This window comes from Oncorhynchus clarkii, chromosome 5, assembly GCF_045791955.1.
Source record: "Oncorhynchus clarkii lewisi isolate Uvic-CL-2024 chromosome 5, UVic_Ocla_1.0, whole genome shotgun sequence".
Classification (NCBI taxonomy): Eukaryota; Metazoa; Chordata; class Actinopteri; order Salmoniformes; family Salmonidae; genus Oncorhynchus; species Oncorhynchus clarkii.
In genome coordinates, this window is record NC_092151.1 from 82,268,793 (window position 1) to 82,289,735 (window position 20,943).

Below are 20,943 nucleotides of genomic sequence, written 5' to 3' on the forward strand. Positions count from 1 at the left end.
GCCACTAGCCACACTGTTTGTGACTGAGAGCTCTCTGTTCTGTCTAACATTTCTAAACCCCACTCACTCACACGAGAGGGTAAAAAATGGGCAGATTAGGCAGGGATTTAGCTTAGTGCAAGAGTAAACAGAAGTCACTGGGCACAATGAACAACAAGCCTATTGAGAAAAAGCTCTTTCTTTAGTTTAGGGTGAGTAGCAGCTCTGAGAGGAGAGAGCAGAGAGCACACAGACAGGCAGTAGTGTGACAGCTGATGGTGAAGAGGCCTTGGCCTTATCTGCTGCTGAGCAACACACATACACCAATAGGAAACAATGGTCTGTCCTTGCCTTAATTAAAAACAGCAGAATGGTTTCCTGTGGTGAGTCAGAGACTTCCTGAATGAGTGAGCATGAGGACAGGCAGGCACCCATGCACCCCCACCCACCCACACACCCAGCCACACACACAGGCTTGTTGGACCCCTAACTAAGCCAATCAGTAGGGATGAGATTAGGCGATCTTGACAGATAGCAAATAGATGGATGCACCTGCACCATTCACAAACTTCTGACCCCCTTCTAGGAAAACAATGCACTAAAATTCACTGACTTTTTACTAAAGATAATAGAACTAGTGGAGCTGATATCAGATAGTTATTTGTCTCAACATATGTCATTTTCATCACTTAGCAGGCACTCTTACACAGAGCAACTTGCAGTAGTGAGTGCATTCATTTCATACTTTCATTTTCTCCTCAAGCCTCATGCTCTACCAACTGAACCACACCGGACTATATCAGACAGATACATTTTCTGAAAAGGCATCTGTCTCTTACAAATACAAAAACACGCCTTACAGCAACCCCACACACATAACTCGCTTCTGGGACACCAATCAGCAGTTGTTTCAGAATAGCCACATTCATCCAGTACCTTAAAGGCTTTACAGCCCCAAAGGCCATGCATTTATGGAGACACTGAAATGAGAGTAGTCTCCATCTAGGGATACACATAATTATTTCTAAAGACATGCTATGCTGTGTGTCTGGCTCTCTCTGCATGCCTCTGTGACACGTCCTATACATTCCTGTGTAATCTGATGTAGATCCCCCTAACCCCTCTCAAACGGGGCCCCTGGGGGACCCAGGTAAAGATGGCTCCAAACTGCATCTATGCATCTAGTGATAATCATCTCCCCCACACAAACTCTACCAAGTCTGTGAGTTATGTTTGTCTCTTGAATCAACAGAGAAAGGGAGAGAGAAATTGAGAAATAGAGAGAGGGGGGAGAGAGAGGGGAGAGAGAGAGAAATGGAGGAGTACAAAGAAAACGCAACTAATAAATGTACTTGGCCAGTGGCTAAAACCATTAGCACTTTGGCCAGACCTTACCTCAGGCCACTTGTTTTCTTTGTACTCCCCCATTTGATAGATTAGCTGTGGAGAGGACCGGAGAAAGTAATGGCGAAAGACCCAAGGAGGTTGCCCCCCCACCAAGGCGTAGCCTCTCAGGGCACCCCCCCCTCCCCCTGGCTGTAGCCAGACAATTTTACTGCTGGGCGGAGTCTCAACTAATTAAAATAAACCAAAGCTGGAGTCTCTCTCCTTTGAAGAAGAAGAGGAGTTGGAGGAGGTAGAGGGCATTATGTCTGATTTCAGCAAGTCTATCCAGTATGTTAAGTTAGCTAGTTTCAAGTATCATGCCAAACTAATAACTTTCACATGGTTTTCTGCAACATACAACTAGTACTGTATAACTACAATAACTACATTTTTTAAGAATATGACATTTCATCAAATTCACACAAGTCTACCACCATAGAGATGAATCCGCTAAATCTAAACAAACATTAAACATGAACTCTCATGAGCTGAACTCACCTGGCAGCCTCTCTTCTCAATTTCCGTGATGCACTTTTCGATGAGCAGGGGCACCATGAGTCCTGAGTTCTCTCTCTCCACAACCCTCCAGGCCTCCACCCCAAACATCTGTCGCTCCCGGTCCCCATCGTAGCCTCCGTCCAGGGAGTTCTGCCACTGCTCCATAAGGTTCAGCTTCACGTAGATCAGGCCTCGTGGCTCCAGCTTCACAGCCAGCTGATGACTCCTGGTCACCCTGAAGAGAGCCGGTAGCACCACAGTGCCATGACAGCACACCCGGTTCTTCTTGGGTGTGGGGTCCCAGCTGAACACCACTAGCTTCAGGTGCTGGGCGTTCTCCAGCTCGATGTTGAAGGTGTGGTCCATGTCTAGGAAGGTGGTCCGGCAGGTGAGCAGGGCAGTGCGCGCCTTGTTGACCGAGTCCACCTGGATGGCGCAGTAGACGTCCCGGGAGTCGACACGTGGCGGCTTGAGGTCCTCGGCGCCGTAGAAGTGCAGGCTCATCAGGCCTGAGATGTACTGGGTGCACTTGGGCTGTTCTGTGAAGGCGTAGTGACGGAACGCGTCAATGTCTAGTTCTGTGCCGTGCAGCTTGGAGCTGCCACCTCCTCCTGTTACTCCTCCTGCTCCTGTTCTCTCTCCTCCTCCAGTGGCTGGGTCTTTCTCTTTCTCCTTCCCCTTGCCTCCCTTGCCCTCTGAGGACCTGTGCTTCCCAGACTTGGCCACCAGTTCTGGGGAGTCCCCGTCACTGAGGTAGCCCCCCTTGCTAGCCGACATGGAGGTCCCGCTGCTCTTCTTCTTGCTGTAACTTTGCTGTGTCGACACACTGCTGTCCAAGTGATATCTCGAGATCACATTATGGCTGGCGGCCGCCCCCTGCCCGCCCCCTGGGGACAACCTGGGAGGAGCTGAGCCTGGTTCTGACCCACTATTGGTTTTGGGACACTGGGTCCTTGTCTCTGATTGGCTGCTCACGCTGGCTCCGTTACCGCTGGTGTTGTTGTTGTTGCTAGGGATCCCTTTGACGCTGAGCTTGCGGCTGAGTTCCGGAAGCTTCTTCATCTTCATGGAGAGTTTCCTGACGGTGCGCGGGGACTTGATCTTGTCCGGGAATGACCAGTTGAGGGAGCTTCCCTTCTTAGCAGGGTTGGGGCTGGAGGGAGGCGAGAAGCCGGGGGTGGCCAGGTCAGGGCCTTCTGCTGCAGTGAGAACAACAAGGACAGACAGAGAGAGAGAGAAAGAGAGAGAGAGAGACCATGTTGAAACTCACAGAGGTCACCAGAGAAAATACACAAAGATAGACACAACACTCAACATTTAGATACTAAAGAAGGGCACTGGGAAGATTTGTTGAAGGCTAGACAAATCTAAATTTAGTTATGTATATGTCATAGTTTTTAGACGGCTGACAGTTAGACAGGGGTTGACATGAGACTAATATGGGACTAAATTCAATTGCTTTACACCATCAGCAACAGCTTGCATTGAAGACCAGACCGTAACAAACTTCACCACTGAAAAAATAGGTCAGTTGTTAACTAAGAATGAACTCCTGTGATGTGGTTAACTAAATGAAATGCTAGGTAAATTCTAGATTACGGTAGATCTTATTAGCAAAGGTGTGAGCGAGCCAGGTCTCTGAAGCAAATTGTTACACAAAGAGGAATTAGACACTTCTGCTTCAGGGCTCAGGGCTAACGTTACTGAAGGGAGAACCCATTACTAACACATCCATTCAATGGTATGCATCTACAAGTTGCCTAAATTACACTCAGGAATGTTAGAGCCTGGAGAGAAGCTCCTAACCAGTAGTCTTATGTCTAGAGTGAGAGTCGAAAGCCTCTGAACCAGTAGCCTGGGGCCAGAGTGAGAGTCTAGTCGAAAGAAAGCCTATGAAGTGGGACTGAATTTGGGAGCTCCTTCTCAGAATCTTTCCCCCAAGGCACTGTCCTTCAGTGGGCTCTGCCTGCTTCCATGATCCATCCATCCATCCATCCAGCCATACTCTGTTTCTACAACAACAACCCACCCCTCTTGCGACAAACTATTCTATTAGTTTGTTTCAGTAGAAGTTTGTCAGGTTAACCAAATCCATCTGGCCTGCCCCAGCAGCGAGCCAGCACCAGGTGCGGTGGACAGAGAGGACATGGACAGGACAGCCCTCACCCTCCAGCCTCAGGCCAGGCCAGCTACAGTTTAGATGACTGAAGTGTCCCGCTGGTCCCCCGATGGGATTCTTGAGCCCGTTTCAAACAGAGAAGAGCACTTTTCCCTTTCCTAATAGGATTTCCTCTTTTGCTAACCTTTCCCTTTTTCTATCCTCTCCCCTTTTCACACATCACAGGGAAATACCATCAGCTTCAAGGGACAGAATGTCCAAAACATGTAACATGGCTGAGGTAACTCATTTATATATTGTACAGAACCAGTCTGCATCACCACCATTTTAAGAGAACTTTATGATTTGGTGCACTGCAGTACTAGTAGTATCTACATTCATGGCCTTCCAAGACAATAAGTCAGTAACTAGTACAACAAAAACTTGATTTAATTTCTTCAACATTCAGTTACTTTTTGAGCACAATTCTGTCACAGTTGAATATTTCAACAATAAGGCCAGAGAAGGTGTGGTATATGGCCAATATACCACGGCTAAGGGCTGTTCTTATGCACGACATAACGCTGAGTATATTGACCACATATCACAAACCCCAGAGGAGTCTTATTGCTATTATAAACTGGTTACCAACGTAATTAGATCAGTAAAACTAAAACTTTTGTTATACCCGTGGTATTTGGTCTGATATACCATGACTTTCAGCCAATCAGAATTCAAGGAAAAAAACACACAGTTGAATATAAGACATTAAATCACTCCAAAACACACTACAATGTGCTTATTCTCTCTTTACAGTTATCACTTGCGTATCATTTTCAGTTTTCTGTTTTCAAACTGCAAGTTCCTCCACACTGCTGAAACAAAGGAGTGATTCTGTTGGCTATTCATTGTGAAGAGAGAAAAGGAGAGGGAAAGGGGGAGAAGGAGAGGAAAAGAGAGGAAAGAGAAAGTAGAAGAAAGAGAGATAGAGGGAAAGAGAGTTAAAGAGTGAGAGGAAGAGAAAAAGAAAGCAAAGAGAAAGAGAGAGAGAGCACAGAAGAGGGTAGCATGACCTGCCAACATCCCCTGCTCTATTTTCAGAGGGGCCTGCTGTGCTATTCTGGAGAGAGGGGTAAGAGGAAGGCAGGGAGGGGGTAGAGGAGGTGTCGGAGGGTTTAGCAAGGGGGTAAGAGGGAGGCAGGGAGGGGGTAGAGGAGGTGTCGGAGGGTTTAGCAAGGGGGTAAGAGGGAGGCAGGGAGGGGGTAGAGGAGGTGTTGGAGGGTGTAGCGAAGGGGTAAGATGGAGGCAGCAGTAGGGCAGAGTGGGTTGAGTGGGGCAGAGAGAAGAGAAGTGGGGCAGAGAAAAGACGAGAGGGGGGGAGAAGGGGGTATGGGGGGGACAAAGGCACTCCTTGTACTGCGAATCAGAGGCCTGGCCAGTGAAAGGGGGTGTTATCTGACATTCCATAATAAACCATGTTTAGCCTCCATTCTCTTTCCTTTAGGCTGCTGAATATAAATCCCTGTTAGCTAGTGGTTCCTGACAATAACAAATACCAGCACACAGAGGGGGAAAGGGGAAGAGAGCCGGACCAAAAGTGCAAAATACCTCTGGAAGAAGTGCCAAACAACATCTACGGTGGGTCCCAGATACTGAGGTTTAGGTTTGGCCAAACTCACATGCCTTCAGAAGGAACTGAAACCACTGGAACACATTTTTGACCAATCAACTTTCAAAATCTCCTATAATAAAGGTAAATTACTTGTAAAGCAAATGTATGTCCGTTTTCAGATGAGTACATGATGTGGAAATGTATTTGGCAATCATCCTAAATCTAATGGTATGAACAGAACCCTCATCCACAACAACATCCAACTGAGTTAAATCTGGTGGATATAACATTTACCAAGGAGAATAACATTACCAATGACTACTGTGCTGTTCTCCATAGTTCCCTCACTATTCTGTAGCCATTTACCCTGTGGCAACATCTACAGCAACGTCAGAGAGAAAGAGAGGGACAGACACTCGACACCCTCTACCTGAGGATCAGGGGAACTGTTTGATACTTAACCCACAGGGGATGTTCATAGGGTCAAAGGGCAAAGGGTAGCATTCCGCACGTTGGAACCGGAGCTGGGTGACCAGTGTCGCCCCCATACACCCCCCTCTCCCTTATGACCCCCAAGGCCCACCCCGGGCAGACTGTCACTGACACCCCTCTAACAAAGAAAAGGAATTTATGGCCCTTGATTGCCTTTAAAAAAATTCTGGGCCCAGACAGGTGCTAAGCGAGAGAGTATATGTATGTGTATGTGTGTGGAAGGAGTGTGTGTATGTGTGTGTGTGTGTGTGTGTGTATATGTGTGGGCATAAAGAGAGACTGTGTGTGTGTGTGTGTGGGGCAATGCAGACAGCACATTGTTGGTGTTGCAACCCTGTTCCACCCCTTTATGTTAATGTATTAATACATGCAAATGTATTGTGCAGTGTATTTATGCAAATGCTGCACATATTACTTTATTTTAACACAAAATATATATAAAAAAATACCTGATAGCATTAGAAAATGTAAATATGAGTGCATTCTAAGAAGAAAAAGTGATATTTGACATTATATTGAATACCTGAATTCCCAACAAAATTCCTGAACATTTATTATCTATCCATGCCAGTAAAATGTTGAATATGCTATAATTCTGTCAATATCTGATGGATTTCATTTTTTACTTTTTTATTTAACCTTTATTTAACTAGGCAAGTCAGTTAAGAACAAATTCTTATTTGCAATGACGGCCTAGGAACAGTGGGTCTTGTTCAGGGACAGAACGACAGTATCTCCATATATTGTCCAACTGTTGCATTTATTACAATTGTTTTTAAAACATTTTAACAATTTTGATGACTGTTGCTACATGGATACCATTTCTATGTCTCTGTATCCAGTTTGAAAGAAGTTAGAGGTAGTTTTGCGAGCCAATGCTAACAGCCCGCAATTGCGCTAACGCTAGTTAGCAACTTCCTTCAAACTGCACGCAGAGACATAAAAATGGTATCCACGGATTAATCTGACTCTGGGGAAGTAGATAATGGCTTTCATTGCCAAAATCCCAAAATATCCCTTTAACTTTGCAATCATTGTTTTTTTGGGGGCATACATTTTAAAGTGAAAAACTGCCCTCTCCCTTGCAAACTCACACACTCATTATAGACACAAACAGAGAAGGAAAGAGAGTTCTCTAGTGCACTGTTCTCTGGCACCCTATTCTCTAGTGCACTGCTTTTGACCAGGGCCCATAGGACTCTGATCAAAGTAGTGCACTGTATAGGGAATAGGCTGCAATTTGGGACACAGACAGAGACACTGTATTGGTGGCTCTCCTCTCCTTGGGGCCTAAATCATTCAGTGCTGGAATCCTTTCAGAGGCCACAGCAGCCACGGGAGGTGTTTCATTACAATGGTGACCAAATATAGTATACGTCCCCTATTCCCTACAGTGCACTACTGCACTACTTTTGACCAGTACCCTATGGCCTTTATAGTGTACTAAATAGGAAACAGGGTGCCATTTGGGATGCACACATAGCCAGGCATGGCAGGCCCTATGCTTTCTATACTCCCAATAGCACAACAACATGGCTACCTGCCAACGCAGTCTGTCTTGCTCTCTATGTAGACTAAGGCTACTGCCACAGGCATTCCAACTCAGCCCAGAGATCCTCTGTATCTCCAACAACAGTGTGTGTGTGTGTGTGTGTGTGTGTGTGTGTGTGTGTGTGTGTGGGTGGGTGTGTGCGTGCGTGCGTGCGTGCGTGCGTGTGTGTGTGTGTGTGTGTGTGTGTGTGTGTGTGTGTGTGTGTGTGTGTGTGTGTGTGTGTGTGTGTGTGTGTGTGTGTGTGTGTGTGTGTGTGTGTCTGTGTGTGTGTGTATTTTCACTCTTGTGATCCCCAGAGTCAAAATTAATGAAGTGATCCTTCATTTACTGCAGCGCTTCACTTTCGCAGGCTGATCCGATCCAAACAACCATAAAAATAGCTCTGACCACATTTGACCCCAACGGCCCAACTTCCAGATTTCCTGTCCAGGCGCTATGGGAACACACACCTGCCTCTACATGCTCTCTATAGTCCATCCGTCATTATCCTCCATACAAACACAGCATTCAGCCAGACAAAGGAGCAGTCAATGACATCCCTATGAGGAGTCTAGGGTGTATCCGGTTAGGAAAAAGAACCAACCAACCAGCCGGACAGACAGACAGAGATAGAAGGTCTAGTGTTGGACTGGGGCATTCTAATCTAACGTGCATAAATTAATTATTATTCAACAGACACTCTTATTATTCAAAGCCAGTAACAAAGTGTTATCCATTTTTAGCCACTTGTAATAAAGTAGCCCTCTGTGCTAGCGGGTTTGGCTCGTAGTGAAGAGGGGATTGAGACTTTATAAAGGAGAAGAGAAGAGGAGGAGGGTGATAGGATGTAGGCATCACAAAAACCTGAAAAAGGAGTAGGACACTATAGTTCCCCTCTCCATTCTACTATCCCCCTTTTATTCTAATCTAGGGCCTTCTTTTACAGGCTGCATGTAGACAATATGGCATTACTGAAAGCAGTGACCATACTACCCCCATGTCTGTTCCTCCCTGTAGTCTGTGGAAAGCAGATTGAGTGACAGGTCTCAATTACTCCCTGTGGGGAGAGGGGTGAAACAATTCCATGACCAGTCAGTCAGTCAGTTAGTCACTCACGACTAGAAGGCCAAATCACACAGCACAGCAGACATTTGTCCATTAAACTTAAGTTATCAACCTTACCTCCCCTCCCAATAACCCCACCAACCAGCTAATAGTACACCCTGCTTAACTTAAGGGTCAAAAATGACCCCCCCACTATGTTTAACAGCAGATAAAAACCTCTAAATGATATTTTTTCAGCTTGAAATTTGATTACTTTTCCTAGAGTGACCCCAACATTAGAAAAAGTGAAACATCGCCTTTGTTCATATTTCCGTGAAAGCTGTACACCACCAGGGTACAAAGATTGTCTTAGGGTCATTTTTGACCCAGCAGTTATAAAATAATTTACACACCACAAAAACAACAAAGACACACACACACACACACACACACACACACACACACACACACACACACACACACACACACACACACACACACACACACACACACACACACACACACACACACACACACAATGAGAAATTGAGATTATACGTGCTACTGATGAACTCAGACAAAACTACAACTTTTTTGTGCATGTGCAGCATCTCCCCTCCTCGACCCCACACATGACTCAAGTTCACAGGCAAAATTAACAAAATTTCAGACAAAATAAAAATTTCTTGAAAGCATTGTTTACTAATGGGGAATGTAGTCAGAGGCTATAAAGGTGCTGCAGATGACAGTCCCCCCAGTTCTCTCTAAGCTGAAGCCATGATTCTCAGTGCACAACAGGTCGTAGATCAGATTTTTTCAGATGTCCAGGGGGAACAAGAGAACAATGATTTAGAAGAGGAGGAGGTATCTGAAGAAGAGGATGGGGTCAGATGAAGAAGAAATCCCCCAAGCTGAAAGAGAGACATTTTTGTCAAAGAACAGCAAAATAACATGGTCCTTGTCACCATATGACAACCAGGGCAGGATGGCAGCACAAAAAGTCATAAGGATGACCCCATGACCCACAAGACATGCAGTTGCCCATGCCTAGGACATCACCTCAACATTCTACATGTTCATCACACCAGTCATAGAAAAAAATAATCCTGGAGATGACAAACTTGGAGGGTTTCCGTAAATATGGAGACAATCTTAGCGGGTGTGTATAGGTCCCGAGGCGAGGCTACATGTAGTCTCTGAGATGCAGGGAGTGGAAGGTCGATTTTCCGTGCCACAATGCCACTGAAAGTCTTTCACACTTTCTCAAGAATGCTACGATTTGACAAGAGAGGTCTGGGAGAAGTGGGTGGAGCCGTACCTCTACGACCCTGAAGTAACAGTGTTGAGCAACTAGTTCCACTCAGAGGTACATTTTTATTTTCATATCTGTAATGTAAGTGATTGTCACTGTTCATTTTATTATGTATTTCTGTAATATCAGTGATTTATGTGATTGTTTTCTGTGACACTGATACTATTTACTGATAGTAATCTCTTTTGTCAAAAGGTCGCTGTCCTTTCCGGCAGTATATGCCCAGCAAGCCAGCAAAGTATGGCATTAAGATATGGGTGGTCTGTGATGCACAATCCAGCTACGCTTGGAAGATGCAAGTCTACACAGGGAAGCCGACCAGTGGAGGCCCGGTGAAGAACCAGATGGACTAAGGGAGCACAATGTCACGTGACAATTTCTTCACCTCTTATGAACTCAGCCAGCACCTCCTGAAGAGGAAGATCACCATGGTTGGCACAGTTAGAAAGAACAAGCCTGAGCTCCCCACCTGCACTCATTGCAACAAGAGGGAGAGAGGCCTTCTCATCAAAGTTTGCCTTCACCCCCACCACCACTCTAGTTTCTTACCTTCCAAAGAGGAACAAGAATGTGGTCCTCCTGAGCACACTGCACAAAACGGCTGAGATCAGTGATCGTGAGGACAGGAAGCCAGCCATCATCCTGGACTACAACCACAGGCGTGGACAACGTGAGGCGTGGACAATGTTGACAATGTGATTGGGACTTACAGCTGCAGGAGGATGACTGCCCGCTGGCCCCTGGTCATCTTCCATAACATGATTGATGTGTCCTCATACAATGCCTTTGTGATATGGAACAAGATCAACCCTACCTGGTTGCCTGATAAGCAGAACAAGAGGAGGGTGTTCCTGGAGCAGCTGGGAAAGGCACTTGTAACCCCACACATTTAAAGAAGTGAGCGCCTCCCCGCACAGCAGCCTCTGCAGCGCTTGTGAAAGCTGTTCAGGGGGCTGAATCTTGTCCTGATCCACATGAGGCTGCAGCTGGGGCAGGCAAGAGGGGGAGATGCCAACTCTGCCCCCCAAAGAAGGACTGTAAAATAAATACTATGTGCTGCACATGTGAGAATATCTGCAAAGTCCATGCACACACACTTGCACACTGTCCTACATGTGCTAATTAGAATTGACTGATTTATGTTCTTCACGTTTTTGTTTTGTATGTATTATCTTATTTTATTCGTATTTATTGTTGATGTTTATACACCTTGTGGGTGGGGGCAATGGCTCAAAAAATGGGAGACAACTAGTATTTTGTAGTTGAATTCCACATTGTACAGTATATAAGAATATATCACTATGTTGCCACAAAAGTTCAAGACTGTTATTGCTTCCCTTCAATAAAATGCATTCAAAACTACTTTCTGCACATTTCTGATACTTTCTTAGGCTATACTTTCTTAGGCTATACAAGTGCTATCTCTTGCTAAAACAAATATGTTTACACCTATACAGTATCTTTAGCAAAAATAATAATAAACCTCTACTTAAGTAAAGAAAACAATTATGACAGGTGTGTTGTAATAAAAATGAGTGGTGTCCACTGATTAAATGCAGTCTTTCTGCATTGTGAAGAGGGAAAACCCAGATATTCACAAAGTTTGTGATGAATGGCAGGTTGTTTCTTCATGCAAAATAGATTTGGGGTTTAAAATTCAATTAAGCTGCTTTATTTTAGGGGTTTAGTGAAGGCGGGGCATTTTGGACCCTTAGGTCAAGGGGAGTATACAGAATGTTAAGAATACACAAGGGTTAAGTCAGGGACATGTCTGATACATTGTCCTCCTGCAAACCCAAAACACGGCCTGTCACCCTGCCACTTCCTGCCGTGACAGCGTCTCATTTAGACGTAGCACTCAGCTCCTGATACATCCCAAAGGATTATGGGAGTATTTTTACCACATTACAGAGACCTGGACACATACATCATCATCGTCATCATCATCATTATTATTATTATAGGGCTCACCACCGTTCACAACCACTGTGACTGACGGATAAATAGGTAACGTCACCTCTCACTGGGTGCCTAGCTGGCACACACACAACGTAGTAACACACACACACACACTTTCTCTTTGAGGACACGTAATGCGGTAGGTTCTTTTTTGTTGAGACACGGGTTGAAGTGTGGAGTGGCGTCGGCTAACCCACAGGAGCCGACCGCAAAGTCAACAACGAGCAGGGAGTTCCGGAGTGGAACACTGGAACACAAAACACTCACTGAACACTCCCCACCATGCACAACACAGAACACCTCCCAGATAACTAGGCAACCTACACTATCACAAGGACTCCACATTCCACACAACACAACAACATACTGACTCATTTATGACACAAGTTCCTGTAAATGCCTTTCTGTCTCAGTCACAGATCAATCACACATAATTCACACACAGTTCACAGAATAAGAACAGATTGATAAACCAACATAATAATCATGCAACTTCTCTCTACACAGAGGAGTCTTTCTACGTGCTTTCCCCTTTCATCGTTTAACCATGAAAGACTGTGGGAAATATCTGGAATTTCACACTGTACCATATCAAATGACAAGAGCAGAAAATAGCTTAGTTTTAATTGGTTATAATCAGTGTCTGTGGCTATTCCAGCATTCATGTGCTGGAACACTGAGACCCCACTCAGGCGCTGGCCTAAGGCTAATCCTGATCCTGCATGTAAAGTCTTTCATGACTGAGACTTTGGCCACTCAGCATGTGATGTCACTGTGAGCCGGGGCTTTGTTGTTACCCATTGGCCGAGCTCTAGCTGTTGGCTGCTACCTGTCAATCACGCTTGTGTTATGTCACTCACTCTCACAAAAAAGGTTCAGAGAGAGAATGTCCCCTCAGAACACATTGTTTTGGAGGGAATGTCCCCAAGACAAGACTGGAGATGTAGGATGAAGGAGGTTCCAAAACATTTGCTGTTGTTCACTCAGACAAATGTAAAAAGTGTTTTAATACTTTTAAAACTTCTAACCAACTAGTATTACCAATAGATATCTGGTAGTTTTCTCTTTTCACTAATACATTTAGTCAAAGTGAAGTGAGCAACACCAGTGCACATGTCAGGCTTATTATGACTTTCATAAAGAACTTCTGTTGCTATGGCTGCTGCCAATTATGCGGAAGGGATAAGTATATCCTTGCTATTCAGCTTCGCTTTGTGTTCAACAACCAGAAAGCTCTTTTGCGTGCCATAGAAGACAGTAGTTAAAAGTCATAATTATGGGTTCACTTCAAGATTTGTCAAAATGTCCAAACAACCGTGTTGCCACATCAGAGCAGTCAAAAGAAGAAGTAAAAAAATTAAAAATACAACGTACTAAGAGAGTTGTGTAGGGGCTGTCATCACAATATAGGGGGTACACCCTCTCTGCCCAGAGTGGGTGAAACGCACTTTGGTGATGAAATTTTAAATCCTTATGTGAAGACAAATATAATTTTTTATGTTCTGAATCGTTCAGTGGGGTTTTTCAATCTTCGAAAAAGAACAGAAATGTCAAATGAAACGTATACTAAAATATGAAAATACTACATGTCATGTCTCTAAATCGATATCCCTCTTACCTCTATATTGTTTTATGTCCTGAGGATTCGAGAAGAAAGATGAGCCTGTCAGGTAGCCATTATTGTACAGAATCCAGCCTTACTGACGCAAAGCAATTTTCCTGATTTTTTTTACCACTTTTGTCTCTTTCCTCCATTGATTTAGTCACCCTAATTCTGGCCCATGCTACAAGGGTAAAAACTTCAAAACAGTTTGGACAGATTATGATAGAGATAAGAAGTTGGTCACAATATGCATTTTTGATTGGACACCCTACATAATAGCTAAAATCGTGCTGCGCAGTCTCAACACTGAAACACACACACACACACACCAGGCCTCAAATTTCCCAGCAATGAAGCCTAAAATAATTCATGTCTTGTGGCCAAAGTGGCTGTTGTGCCCTTGGGCTGAATATAATAATTCCTTTCCTTTCTCCCGGCTGCCAATCGCCATGCTCCGAAGCACCTCTCACTCACATGGGTCTCTCAAACATCTAAATTCTTATTAGCCAATGCCCGTCACATGATCGGGTCCTTCTCACAGGCATCCCCACTCAGAAGTAGGTTACAAGTGAAGACACACCGGGGATGCAAAGGTGCGCATCCTTCTTATCCAAATCCGAGGCGCATATTGAAGATGTTATTGTCCACATTTACTTTTCGTCAGCCAACAAGAAGAATAACGAACAGCAAAAGCACTAGTCTATGTCAATGTACAAACATTGACATATTCTATTGGTCAGCTTGTCCTTCTGTGCGAGAAAAAAATATTCTAAACATACTCTGGGACAGTTCTGGGACGCGATAGATCCCAAATTAATACAACCCCTGCACATAAAATAAAAACTTTTAAAAGCAATGAGGCTGATGCAACAGATCAGAAGGTTTAAGCTTAAAATGTTGATAAACTATTTCAACAGGACATCGACCGAAGCACACAGCCAAGACAACGCAGGAGCGGCTTCGGGACAAGACTCAAAAACTAGCATGGGTTGGTAATATGACTAGGATTGTGCCTTTGGCTGCTGGACAATGAAAGAAAGTTGACAACATGAAAGAAATACTGGTTTCAATGACATAGGAGGAAGTGTTTATAAAATAATCCCCTTAACATTCCTATGGTCGGAACATGGCTCATAAAATGGAGGAAAAAAACGGGACAGCAACAAATTCTAAAAGCCTGTTTTTGCTTCATCATTATGGGGCATTGTGTGTAGATTGATGAGGAATCATGTTATAATATATTTTAGAATAAGGCTGTAACATAACAAAATGTGTAAAAAATCAAGGGGTCTGAATACTTTCCGAATGCACTGTATGTCGACAGAATCAAGCCTTTATTAAAAATTATCCTAGATTATATTTGACAAACATAACTGGTGTTTAGCCTATATACACTGCTCAAAAAAATAAAGGGAACACTTAAACAACACAATGTAACTCCAAGTCAATCACACTTCTTTGAAATCAAACTGCCCACTTAGGAAGAAACACTGATTGACAATAAATTGCACATGCTGTTGTGCAAATGGAATAGACAACAGTTGGAAAATATAGGCAATTAGCAAGACACCCCCAATAAAGGAGTGGTTCTGCAGGTGGTGAGCACGGACCACTTCTCAGTTCCTATGCTTCCTGGCTGATGTTTTGGTCACTTTTGAATGCTGGCGGTGCTTTCACTCTAGTGGTAGCATGAGACGGAGTCTACAACCCACACAAGTGGCTCAGGTAGTGCAGCTCATCCAGGATGACACATCAATGTGAGCTGTGGCAAGAAGGTTTGCTGTGTCTGTCAGCGTAGTGTCCAGAGCATGGAGGCGCTACCAGGAGACAGGCCAGTACATCAGGAGACGTGGAGGAGGCCATAGGAGGGCAACAACCCAGCAGCAGGACCGCTACCTCCGCCTTTGTGCAAGGAGGAGCAGGAGGAGCACTGCCAGAGCCCTGCAAAATGACCTCCAGCAGGCCACAAATGTGCATGTGTCTGCTCAAAAGGTCAGAAACAGACTCCATGGTGGTATGAGGACCCGACGTCCACAGGTGAGGGTTGTGCTTACAGCCCAACACCGTGCAGGACGTTTGGCATTTGCCAGAGAACACCAAGATTGGCAAATTCGCCACTGGCGCCCTGTGCTCTTCACAGATGAAAGCAGGTTCACACTGAGCATATGTGACAGACGTGACAGAGTCTGGAGACGCCGTTGAGAACGTTCTGCTGTCTGCAACATCCTCCAGCATGACCGGTTTGGCGGTGGGTCAGTCATGATGTGGGGTGGCATTTCTTTGGGGGGCCGCACAGCCCTCCATGTGCTCGCCAGAGGTTGCCTGACTGCCATTAGGTACCGAGATGAGATCCTCAGACCCCTTGTGAGACCATATGCTGGTGCGGTTGACCCTGGGTTCCTCCTAATGCAAGACAATGCTAGACCTCATGTGGCTGGAGCGTGTCAGCAGTTCCTGCAAGAGGAAGGCATTGATGCTATGGACTAGCCCGCCCGTTCCCCAGACCTGAATCCAATTGAGCACATCTGGGACATCAGGTCTCGCTCCATCCACCAACGCCACGTTGCACCACAGACTGTCCAGGAGTTGGCGGATGCTTTAGTCCAGGTCTGGGAGGAGATCCCTCAGGAGACCATCTGCCACCTCATCAGGAGCATGCCCAGGTGTTGTAGGGAGGTCATATAGGCACGTGGAGGCCACACACACACTACTGAGCCTAATTTTGACTTGTTTTAAGGACATTACATCAAAGTTGGATCAGCCTGTAGTGTGGTTTTCCACTTTAATTTTGAGTGTGACTCCAAATCCAGACCTCCATGGGTTGATAAATTTGATTTCCATTGATAATTTTTGTGTGATTTTGTTGTCAGCACATTCAACTATGTAAAGAAAAAAGTATTTAATAAGAATATTTCATTCATTCAGATCTAGGATGTGTTATTTTAGTGTTCCCTTTATTTTTTTGGAGCAGTGTATATACAGTACATGTAATTTAAAGTCTCATTAAAGTGTGGCTACATTTTCTGGCGCCTCCCTCATGTCAGCATCGGTCTGGTGCTGACATGAGGGGGGCACACTTTAGATGTACTGTAGGCTAATTATTTATGTACATTTACATAGACGTGTTTTTTTTTAAAGAATGGCTACTGTTTTTCTGTTTTCAAAGCATTTTAATTGGCTATTTTGGTTAATGGCCTTGGTGCCCTGGCAGATGGCCTTGGTGCCCTAGCAGATGGCCTTGGTGCCCTAGCAGATGGCCTTGGTGCCCTAGCAGATGGCCTTGGTGCCCTAGCAGATGGCCTTGGTACCCTGGTAGATTGGGACCCTCTTAAGGCCAAATGGCCTTACCACTAAAATCAAAAAATTCCAGGCCTGCCACCCACCCACACACACCCAGTGTATTTTGAATGCTTTCAGACATTGCAATTAATCGCAATAAATAAACAAATTGTGCACTGAAATTACAAAAAGACAGACAGCCCTAGTCAGACAGACAGCCCTAGTCTACAGCGTTGCTTAATCCCGGGAATGAGCTTCAATCACAAAGAAAACATTATTTATTCCCTTCAGGAATGCCAACTAATTCCACCTGGTTAACTAATGTCTGGCTGGGTTTAGCTAACCTAATGACTGACACCACTATGTAGAGATATGATTAGAGAGAGGAGAGGTATGTGTGTGTGCGTGGTGTCTCAAGACTGATTGAAAGACTGATTGACTGAGAGACAGACAGACAGCCGCCGGCACTAAGTTGAGGAAGGGAAAGAGGTGAGTACAGAGAAAGAGGAGAAAGGGATAGTAAAAGAAAAGAAAAGGAGAGAGTGAGTGAGAGTAGATTAGAAAGAGTGTAAGACTAGGAGGAGGGAGATGGATAGACGTAGTTCTAAAGGTTATTTACCTGCAGCTGTGGCTCTGCTGGAACTGGCTGGCCCCTCCTCCTGAGGTTTGCATGTGTGCAGCATCTGTCTGTGCAGCTGTACCGACGGCTCCATGGAATGTACAGCATTCCCCTGCTGACTCCCCTCTCCACCTCCACCTCCGCCACCCAGGCTCTCCTCCACACCCTCCAGGTCAGGGCTGCAGCCTTCCAGGGTCCGCCCGGCCACCCCTTCCCGGCTGGGCCTCCTCTGGATCTGGGGGGCTTGGGGCTCCTGGGGCCGTGTAGGGACCATCAGTCTGACCTGGGGGATGGCGGTGGGTCTGTAAATGTGAGGTAGCTCTGGTTCTTCATCCTCAGGGATGGGGTTGTACCAGATCTCCCCCTCGTCATCCGCATCATTCTCCTCGGCCGGGTCCACACACCTGGGCTGGGGTCCAACGCGGGCGTGGCACATGCTCACCTGGGCTAGGTGCAGGCGGAGGGGCCGGGAGGGCGGCGGTCCGGGGGGTTTTAGGTACTCCGGGGAGGGGCTAGGAGGGGGTCGGGGTGTATGTCCATGTCCATTGTCCTCCTCTGCTCCCAGAATGCACTGGGAGTCATCCTGGGTGGTGTGATGCGGCCTCCCAGAGCTCTGCTGGAGCCAGTTGCGTTTCTTGGAAACGGTGATGGTGTTGAGTGGGGGTCTCCATAATGACAGCTCGCTGGCCTTGCCCTCGCCAACCTCGTGCCTGTCGGAGGAGTGGACATTCTCTATCAGAGCTGCAGGAGAGAGAGTGTGAGAAAGAGAGACGTGTCAGACTGCAGAGCAGGAGAGACTGAGGCTGTATCTGAAATGGCATCCTATTATCTGGTCAAAAGTAAAGCACTACTATGTAGGGAATAGGGTGCCATTTTGGACGCATTCTTGTACTGATATCTCACTGCCACCATCTGCTCACCTGTATCCCATCATACAGGAGCCTTAAGACACAAAGAGATCTTCTGGCAACTATCACCATGGAAACAGTGGGGGATGTTTTATAACCTGTTGAATCATAGCCTCCCACTTGTTTTCTAAACCCAACATTTGATTACCTGATTATATTTGCCTTGCAAGGATAACGTTGTGCCTTCGTTACTTTAAATGAAAACATCTGTATCATGAAACCATAGGTGACTTACCAACAGTGACTTACCCGGCCTTGGGATGGTGAAATGTGGAGGGACTTCCCCCTCTCTTCTCACGCTCACATACAACCACACACGCTACTCAAAATCCAAACACATCATCTTTCTTCACGTCTGTATTTCACCTCTGATAGACAGAATGAGAAATGTGTTTTTTGGTATTTTTCTCCACTGCTGGTTCTGCTATATTTTGACTAAAACACAAACCGTCATTACTACGTGGCAGGCCACTCAGGCCCCTTGTAACACAAACACCTCGCAACACTGGCACATCTCCTCCAATGACTTCCCATCTCTGGAATGTCAGCTTGGGGAATGTGCGAGCTCAGACCTAACGGAAAATCACACATAGAGAGAGACGGGATAGAGTCAGAGCTCCCTTAAACAAAGCAGGGGAAAAATCTGAAAAATCACAGCCATCGTGACAGCAGTGAAAATAGAGGTGCCAGGGATCAGGAGGACGAGGAGGGGATGGAAGGTGAGGATGATGGGATGAAGGGATGAGGCAAATGGGATGGAGGGTGAGGAGGATGGTTTGGTCAGTTGACATAAGTAAAACCAGTGGCGATATGAGCATCAATAGGGGCAGATAAAAAATGTGGTGATGAGGCAGCTTCTGGCTTGACATTTTTCAAAGGGTTCAGAAAGTACCATCCCCATTCAACGCAACAAGAGATGTCTCTGTGTGTCTGTACAGTTCGCAGCTCTGTGTGTACAGTTTACCTAACAGATAATAAAAAGAGAAGCCAAATCTCTTACAAATCGCAAAGCAAGTAACCCTGCAAATCATGCAAAGATTGTTTGTCTGACAGGTCTTGTTTTTCCGCAGGCAGTGTTGACAAGCCATGGACTGATGAGCAGATGCTGCCTGCTGGGAAAGAGAGAGGGAAACAGACAGGCTGGATCTGAGTGATGAGGGCTGGGTTCTGTTGCAACACGCATCGCATGGCAGTCTTTTCTCTGTAAAGACTGTTTTGATACGTAAATTCTCCTCTCAGCCCAGACGAGCCCCTCCACAGTAGACGCTAATGACAAGCTCTCTTTTTCTTAAGGAAACAGATTTCCTGCAAGCTGCGCTACAACCACCAAATTACAGACTGGATACCGAGAATGTTTTCACTTATAAAACAAAATACATAGGGTCCAGAGTTGGGTGTTGGTGTGTGTGCAGGGTTGAAGAAGTGTACTATTAAAAAGTACCAGCGTGTCAGAATAAATAGTTTATTTTTAACTAGTGCAATCAAATTAGTGGAACATGGCCTGTAAAGTTGTGTAAGGAAGCTATTCCGAGTTCACTAGATTGAAACTAAGTTTCTTTTTTGCTTGGCTGATTTTATTGACATGGGCCCTAAAGGCACAGTGTGTGTGTGTGTGTGTGTGTGTGTGTGTGTGTGTGTGTGTGTGTGTGTGTGAGTGTGTGTGTGCGTGCGTGCGTACGTGCACATTAGCTTTTTACCTCATATAAAAAGCTCTATGATATTGATAAAATTAAGCCTGGCAGTGGTATTCAAACTTTTTCAGTGGGTACCCCATTTTTTCAGACAATTACTGGAGACCCCATTTTTTCCCCCAAACATTTTCCGTGACCCCACCTCACCCCAAATCTAATGGCACAACCTTAAAATCGGTACATTTAGATTTTTACATCAACAAATAACTTTGTTTAATCTCTTATCAAAATGAAAACATGTATAAATACATTTACTCATTAAAACTGTATGTTTCAAATTATCATTCTCAAAAAAAAATGTATATTATCCCATTCAATAATCTGTAATCTTAATTTATTGTACATTATTATAATTTTTTAGGGACGACCTCAAAGCAATTCCAGTTTTAGCAAACATCCGCATTCGGCTAACTAGCTAATGCAGCTATTATGATGTTACTACGGAGAATGCAGAAATAATTTTGTTTAGCTTGCTACCTACCATAAACTCGCATTGTTGAATAGTTTGCATTGCTAATGGCTACTGTGATGTTTACGGTAAATTGGAGCTGCAGAGCAAGAATGCCACGTTGCCAGCCTCAACGAAATGTAAGGCAAGCATGTCATGTATATTGAAACAGTTGATGTACATATTATGTCAAATTAAATCTTGTCGTAGTGCCTCTGCTTAAACTTTCGTCAATGAGAATAGGCTCTTAGCATGGGGATGGCATGTTAGCATTAGTGCTAGCCTTAGCTCAAGTTGAATTAGAGGCTGCTGTCGTATAGCCTAGCGTGAATTGAGCTGGTCACTGCAGAGCTGCCTCCTTTAAGGGGTCTTCCATAACAGAGGTAGCGTGTTCCCACATGTAGGACATTCCAGACCACAGCTCCTCTAGATTGACAGTTTTCTCTTCAACACCTCTCACACCTTCATCATGCATGGTACATAA

The 20,943-nt window shown here is 45.1% G+C and overlaps 1 protein-coding gene across 4 annotated transcripts in view; it reads right to left on the bottom strand.

Annotated features, from left to right (window-relative positions):
* LOC139409459 (synapse defective 1, Rho GTPase, homolog 2 (C. elegans)) overlaps positions 1 to 20,943 on the bottom strand; it is a 75,423-nt gene that overhangs the window by 41,696 nt on the left and 12,784 nt on the right. For 2 of the 4 annotated variants that reach the window (XM_071154635.1, XM_071154633.1), the window contains exons 2-3: positions 17,413 to 18,153; positions 1,864 to 3,062 (exon numbers count right to left, since the gene is read on the bottom strand). In XM_071154635.1, the coding sequence (XP_071010736.1) occupies positions 1,864 to 3,062; positions 17,413 to 18,153 (1,940 nt within the window). The remainder of the gene's footprint in view (positions 1 to 1,863; positions 3,063 to 17,412; positions 18,154 to 20,943) is intronic. The other 2 variants (XM_071154634.1, XR_011634402.1) reach the window with 2 other exon arrangements.